Source organism: Echinops telfairi, unplaced genomic scaffold, assembly GCF_000313985.2.
Source record: "Echinops telfairi isolate 266 unplaced genomic scaffold, ASM31398v2 ScPeMD7_5592;HRSCAF=6446, whole genome shotgun sequence".
Classification (NCBI taxonomy): Eukaryota; Metazoa; Chordata; class Mammalia; order Afrosoricida; family Tenrecidae; genus Echinops; species Echinops telfairi.
The window spans coordinates 25,712,773-25,719,866 of record NW_022109491.1 but is presented as its reverse complement, the minus strand read 5'-3'; the positions used below and the strand labels follow the sequence as shown (position 1 = coordinate 25,719,866).

Sequence of the window (7,094 nt, the reverse complement as noted above, 5' to 3'; positions counted from 1 at the left end):
TAACACACAAGGTCAATTGGTATAATGTTGCTCCTGAGTCTATTTGGCAATACATAGTCATGCTCTTTCACATATACTTACCTTTTGATTCAGAAAGCCTATGCCTTAAATTTGTATCCAAAGGAAATAATTGGACAAACAGACAAAGATGTTCACATCAACATTGTTTACAATAGTAGAAAGCCACGTACATGATGCTAAAACAAGAAATCAAAAGACTATAGAATAGTTAGAGTATAATAGAATGCTGTACAGTCATTAAAAATGATAAAACATAAAAAATGTAGGTCACCGTTTTATTGACATCATGTACCATAAAATCCAATGGTTTAAATATACTGAAAAAGAGTTGTGCAATCATAATGGTCTTTTATCCCTTACTTGTTAAGCCATGTATTAGAGTTTACATTCTGAGCACCAGGTTTGCAGAGGGCCATGGATGACAGTGAAAGCTTGAAATCCATTTCCAGAGTCCCCACCGGAAGTAAGTCTCCACTGAATTCCTTCTGACCATTAACCGGGACTAGGAACAGTCTTGCCCTCAGGCATAGTGCATTAGAAAGTGGGTTACCTCTATCCCCCAACTGGTCCAAGGTGGGGCATTCTCCTTTCAAGGGATGCCCACATGTGCCCTGGATGGAAACTGCCCTACTGGGGTCACGGAGTCATGAGTCTTGTCTTGACTGCCTTGGTCAGAAGATCCTGGACCAGTCTTTCAAACAATTTTAAAAATCATTTTATTGGGGGCTCATTCAACTCATCACAATCCATACATCTATCCAGTGTGTCAAGCACATTTGTACATTTGTTGCCATCATCGTTCTCAAAACATTTTCATTCTACTTAAGCCCTTGGTATCAGCTCCTCATTTTTTCCCTTCCCTCCCTGCCCCCACCCATGAACCCTTGATAATTTATAAATTATTATTATTTTGTCATATTTTACACTGTCTGACGTCTCCCTTCACCCACTTTTCTGTTCTCTGGCCCCCAGGGAGGGGCTTGTATGTAGATCCTTGTGATCAGTTCCCACTTTCTACCCTCTCTTCCCCTTCCCCTCCTGGTATTACTACTCTCATTATTGGTCCTGAGGGGTTTATCTGTCTGGTATTCCCTGTGTTTCCAGTTCTTATCCGTACCAGTGTACATCCTCTGGTCTAGCCGGATTTGTAAGGTAGAACTGAGATCATGATAGGGGCTGGGGGAGGAAGCATTAAAGAACTAGAGGAAATTTGTATGTTCCATCATTGCTGTACTGCACCCTGACTGGCTTGACTCCTTCCCATGACCCTTCTGTGAGGGGATGTCCAGTGGCCTACAAATGGGCTTTGGGTCTCCACTCCACAACCCCCTCATTCACAATTATATTATTTTTTGTTCTTTGATGCCTGATGCCTGATCCCATCCACACCTCATGATCACACAGGCAGGGGTGCTTCTTCCATGTGGATTTTGTTGCTTCTGAGCTAGATGGCTGCTTGTTTACCTTCAAGCCTTTAAGACACCAGATGCTATATCTTTTGCTAGCTGGACACCATCAGCTTTCTTCACCACATTTGCTTATGCACCCATTTGTCTTCAGTATAGTGTCAGGAAGGAGAGCACCACAGAATGTCAGATTATTAGAACAAAGTGTTCTTGCCTTGAGGGAGTACTTGAGTAGAGGCCCAAAGCCTGGACCAGTCTTATAGGCTCTTCTGTCTAACATAATGTGCACACTTCAATCATGGCCCTGTTCTCACTTCTGCAGTCCCATCTGTAATGACGATGTATTGAGCTGCTGCCAGTAGTGATTTTGCGAAAATTTCCTTTGCCGTCCATGTCCTTTTTAGGGCCCAGATCTCTGCAAATCCTCGGAAACCATTGTGACCTGCGTTAATGATCTCCCTCATCCAAATGGCGTGTTATGTCTTTGTCTTGCCTTTCCTTGTCTAAGACTTAATAGATGTCCTCTTTATAGCTGAGGTTCGAGATCTCCTTTGTACTCTAAAACAGGAATGATGGCGTTCTTTCTCCTTGTTTCCACTCAGCATGCACAGTCCATAGGATCTCTTCATCAATTTGGATCACACAGATTTCCCCAACCCATTTAAAAAAAACCTTTACATGCCCTTTCCCTTTCAAACACGTGAAAGTAAGCTGTATACATCACGACAACTCGTTTCTTCTAAATAGTTTCATGAAGGGGAAGAAGAGCCATAGACTTGAGGCTGTGAAGAAAAACCCGAACCCAAGCTCACGGTCATTGAGTCCACGCTGACTCACGGCGACCCCATAGAACAGGGTCCAAGTGTCCTTGTGGATTTCCGAGGTTGTAACTCTTGACGGGAGAGAAGGCCCCCTCACTCTCCCACAGATGGGCTGGTGGTTTCACACTGCCGGCTTCGTGGTTAGCAGCCCAACCAGTGCCCCACTGCGCCACCAGGGCTCTTTTCAGGGTAAGAGAAGAGGGTCTCTTAATGGAAGAGGGTACTCTATAGCAGAGAGGAAGATATTAAAAACTGGAATAGGTGTCCACACCACTGAATTTGGACATTACAAAGAAATGTGACCTGGAGAGTTCTAAATTTTGAGATGTAATATTCACACCTTCACTTTATGAACAAAAACCCTGACGTTCGCACAAGGTCAAGGGCCTTGTTCTCGGCCACAGCACTCACTTGTGCCAGAATCAGGGCTCACCGGGAGCATCAGACTCGAATTTCCACACTTTTGGATTCTAGATTATAGTCCTCAGAAATAGGCATGGTTTTCTGTAACTGCTCTGTAACCCCAACCCCTTTGCCCAATAACCCTGTAGCTACTCGGGCCCTGGAAACGTTCTAACTTCATATCACCCAGTGCCCACACACGGTGATCAGACATTTGAACGATGCCTAGTTCCAACTGAAGTTTGCTGTAAGTATAAGGGAAGGCGACATTGTGAAGACTTAGCACAAAGAAACTGCCTTGGCCAGAAGATCCTTTTTTTTGGTAATCAAAATAATTTTTATATTGAGTACATAATTTTTATATTGATTACATGTTGGCATGATGTTTTGAATTTTTAAAAAATCAAGTAATTACACATTTTTTGGTCATCGAAATAATTTTTATATTGATTACATATTGGCATGATGTTTCGAATTTCTTTTGATAAATATGATCAATGAATCTTGCTTCTTTCTTTTTGCTTCTAAAAATTGGTTTACTAGGAAATTAAAAGTTACATATATGGTTTATGCAGGGTGATCTGCCTTCTACATTAACCCATTGCTTTGTGTCCCTTTGGGAATCTCATGGAAAACTTCCTGGTCCAGAGATCGGAGTCCTACCCCCTCTCCCTTCTCCCTCTTCCCTGTATTCTTATCTTAAAGGGCTTCTTTAAGTAAACACTGGATTCCGCACATTCTATTTTACATGTGTGTCACCAAATTCTATTAAAAACATCTCCAGCTTTTTCTTCCCTGTTTCCCCCAGAAAAACACACCAGGCCGGAGTAATGAAGACGGATGACAGATGTCTAATCTAGGCCACGGACCAAATCCCATCCCGTAGTCCCTATCTCTAGTGGCTGCTTTGTCTCAGGCATCTAAACTTAAAACACCAAGTCTTCTCCGCTTTCCCTCCTCAGTGAGGCCCTTGTGAGAAGGAGAACACTGCATAGCCCAGGCTCTCCAACAGTGTTTATTGGCTGACATATGACAAAGGATACAATACGGTTCTATGTCTTATTGTATGGACCGAGACGACAGAGCAGAACTTGGTGCTTCCGGGCAAAGACCTGCCCCGCAGCTTCTCCGGCTCCAGATGTGGTCTGGCCAGCGTCTACGGTGGCGGGGGGGCTGCTGAGGCTTCTGGGGCCAGGGCAGCACCTCTGCGCTTCTCAACGTCTCTCTCGGGAGAAGCAGCAGCGCTGGGGGCCAGGGTGCGCACAGGGGGGGTGTCTGTGATGATGAGGGAGTTGGGATTAGTAGAAGGGACAGCATTTATGATTTGGGGAAGGAGAGATAACATGTGATGTTTCGTCAGTTGCACAGCATTGTAAACCTCGGGAGCCTTTAGCGGTGCCTGCGGGTTCTTTTCCAGGGTTTCGTGCACTTCCGATTGGATGAAGGCTTTTAGAATCTCTATCACTCTTGGTCCGAGACAGCATTTTCTCTTCTGGCATGCATCTATCTCTTTTTCATCCACGGCACAGTGCTCCTTGCACTTCCCAAAACCCATTACACATTTTCTCAAGCCGAAGAAGTCTGCACAAAAGAAGAGAGAGAACGACTGGGCCAAGGGCGACAGCCAGGGCTGGTCTTACAACTGCTAGAGGGGAGCCCTAGAGTAAGAGGGAGTTTGTAATACAGGGGGTTAAGTTCAGGGTTTAGTGATTTGATGGACATCCAGACAGTCCAAGATAGTCTTTGCACCTCTCCACGATAGAAGACCTCCCTCCCCCCCTTTTAGGTTCCTTCCCCTGAACAATTTAGCAAACTGGTGCAATGGGTGAAAGAAGAATAAGGCTCCCAATTATTTGTTTTAGGATCGGTTTTACACACTCCAGCTCAGCATCTTATACACTGTGGGGCATGACCACCCAACCCCCATGTTCCTAGGAAATACAAACAAGAGCGAATCTGTCCCAAAGTAGGTAATCCAATACCAATATTAAAAGAGACTCATTGGGACTTTGAGGAGTGTAATCTTTTGCTAAACTCAGAGGTCTTTTTTCCTCTCTCTCTCTCTACTTGACAATCTCTCAAAATGCGGTTCCTGCAATAGGATGTGCTGTCATTTTCCGCCAGTCTCTCAGAGGTCGGTTAGCATAGCCTTAGCCTCGTCTGTAGCGCGCTAACTGCCACAATGGTAAATAACTATAGCTCTCAATCCCCGGCTCAGCTTAGCCTTTCATTGTCATCTGCTGTATACACATTTGTCATCCTCACACCTCCCTGTCTTATCTGAATAAAGAAAGCTCCCCCATCCATCTTAATTCAACTGATTTCCCTCTAATAACAACCGATTTATGTAGCTCCTCGCGAGTTTCAAAGCGCGTTCACACATATTTCATTTTCTCACCACAGACAAAGCAGGAAAAAAAAATTTTTTTAAGGCAAGTCTCAGAATTTCTCTTCTTTCCTTAATACAGTAGCTGACCCTGAAGTTCAGCCTTCAGTCATAATGGGTTCCTAGTGGTCTTCCTGGTAATCTTGGGAATTTCAAGAAGACAAAGGCAGAAAGCAGGGATGAAATGCGGTAACCCCAGAAAACGCTGAGAGGACATACATAGGCCTGTTCGCTGGATTCTGAGAGCATCTCTTGCTGAGTGTAAAGGTAGCAACTTCTTCCTTCCCACATCAAGAGAGAGGCCTTGCTTCAAGAGAGGGTTTTAGACCAGAAATAGAACGAAAATGAAGCAGACGTGGGCTGAGTCCTGAAAGGGTAGCTATGTACAGGGCATGGAGTCAGCTTTATATGCTGGATCCTTTCTGAGTTCACACATTGAAAGCACTTCTTTTCCCTGTAGCTTTCTGGTGTCTCCAGCAGACACAGACTAGGGCTAGGGCTTCTTGGGGCTCATGGTGCAACCCACATTGACTGATGCAATAGGTAAGATCATCTCTTTGAGTACCTGTTCCCATTGCCATGAGCAACCAAATCCCTGCTTCCTCCCACGGGCCTTTTTCACACTCAGGGGTCCTCATTACCTGTGTGCACTTGGGGCTGTAGCATGAGACTTGCAAAGATGGGTAGAAGGAGCTTCATGGCTGGGTGCCAGAGAGACAACCTTGGATCTGGGTTGATGTTTTTGAGCACCAACCTTTATTGGACTCCTTGTGGCCTTGGGCCATAGGCAATGAAGCACAGCTGAAGATCTGCATACTGCTCCACGCCGTCACGCTCTCGTGGGCCTCATTTGATCTTAGTCTTGCCTGAACACATCGACGGAACAGATTCCTTGCTCCTGGGGCAGCACATAAGATATCCGAGGGGAAGTTTTAAAAATATATATTGTTACGAGGGTTTCAGTTCAATACATACACTGATTTATTCCACCCAAAATGCATCTAGACAGGTCTCTGCACTATGTGGCTGGCTGCAGACAAGTTCCCTCAGGGCTGTAGGTGTCTTTGTCTTGCTAGGGTGTCTTCAACAAGAATCATCATCAAAAAGATACTTTTTTGCACCATTGAAAAAAGTTGATCTTCAGGTCAGGGCTAATAGCAATGTTTGAACAAAATTTGGTGAAAATCTTCTCCAATCACTGAAGCCTTGCAACAAGGTCATGGGCATGCTGCCCCTCTCCCCCTTCCCCCCATAAACCAGCTGTGCTCCACGGGTCAGGTGTTGGTTCAGATGGTGTTCTTTTTCATTAGGGTGTTTCTTTTTCATTGACGTTTCAAAGGGCTAATCTTGTTACACTTGCTCAGAGGACACAAGGTGATCACGAGACTTCCTAGGAAGACGTTTTAAGAACCATGCAAACTGCATTGGTGAAAAGTCTGGACATTTGCACCAAGTCATTTTTTTTCTTTCTCATCATGACAATGCACTTGTTTATTCTTGAAGGGAGCAAGGGCTGTCCTTTCATTGGGAACTCTTTCCCCAGCCACCCTACAGCCTTCATCTCCCCCCTGGGACTTCATTTGCTTTCCCCAAATCAAGGAACATTCAAAAGGAACACCATCCGAGTCACTTGAGCAGGTCCAGACTGCTGAGTGCAGAGGTTTTTTGGGGAAGGGCTGGTTCTGCTAAGTGCCATTGACTCTGCCCAATTCATAGCAACTCTATGTCCAACCGAACACAGCACTGTCCAGTCCTTTGCCCTCCTTAAAACCGTGGTCATGCTTGAGACCACTACCACAGCCACCATGTCAGCCCACCTTGGCAAGAGTCTCTCTCTTTCACTGACTCTCCACTTCACCCAGCACACTGTCCTTTTCCAAGGACGGATCTCTATTGATAACATATCCAAAATACATGCCATGAAGTCTCACCCTTCTTGATTCTAAGGAGCATTGAGGCCGTACTTCCTCCAAGGCAGATTTATTTGGGGGAAGGGTTAGAGAGGTGGAAAGATCGCCTTCAGAAGTGTATAGAACTCACTGGAGAATATGTGGAGAA

At 45.0% G+C, this 7,094-nt stretch overlaps 1 protein-coding gene across 1 annotated transcript; it reads right to left on the bottom strand.

Moving 5' to 3' along the window:
- Positions 1–3,806: 3,806 nt before the first annotated feature.
- DEFB129 (defensin beta 129) lies at positions 3,807–5,735 on the bottom strand. The gene is made up of 2 exons (XM_004698204.1): positions 5,678–5,735; positions 3,807–4,231 (listed from the first exon to the last, which is right to left on the bottom strand). The coding sequence occupies exons 1-2, from the start codon at positions 5,733–5,735 to the stop codon at positions 3,807–3,809; spliced, it is 483 nt and encodes a 160-aa protein (XP_004698261.1).
- Between the last annotated feature and the right edge of the window lie 1,359 nt (positions 5,736–7,094).

Excerpts from the sequence above, each read along its gene's own strand:
- DEFB129 (XM_004698204.1), bottom strand. The coding sequence starts at position 5,735 with ATGAAGCTCCTTCTACCCATCTTTGCAAGTCTCATGCTACAGCCCCAA. Across the intron at positions 4,232-5,677 it reads ACAGCCCCAAGTGCACACAG|ACTTCTTCGGCTTGAGAAAA; the intron begins GTAATGAGGACC and ends TCTTTTGTGCAG.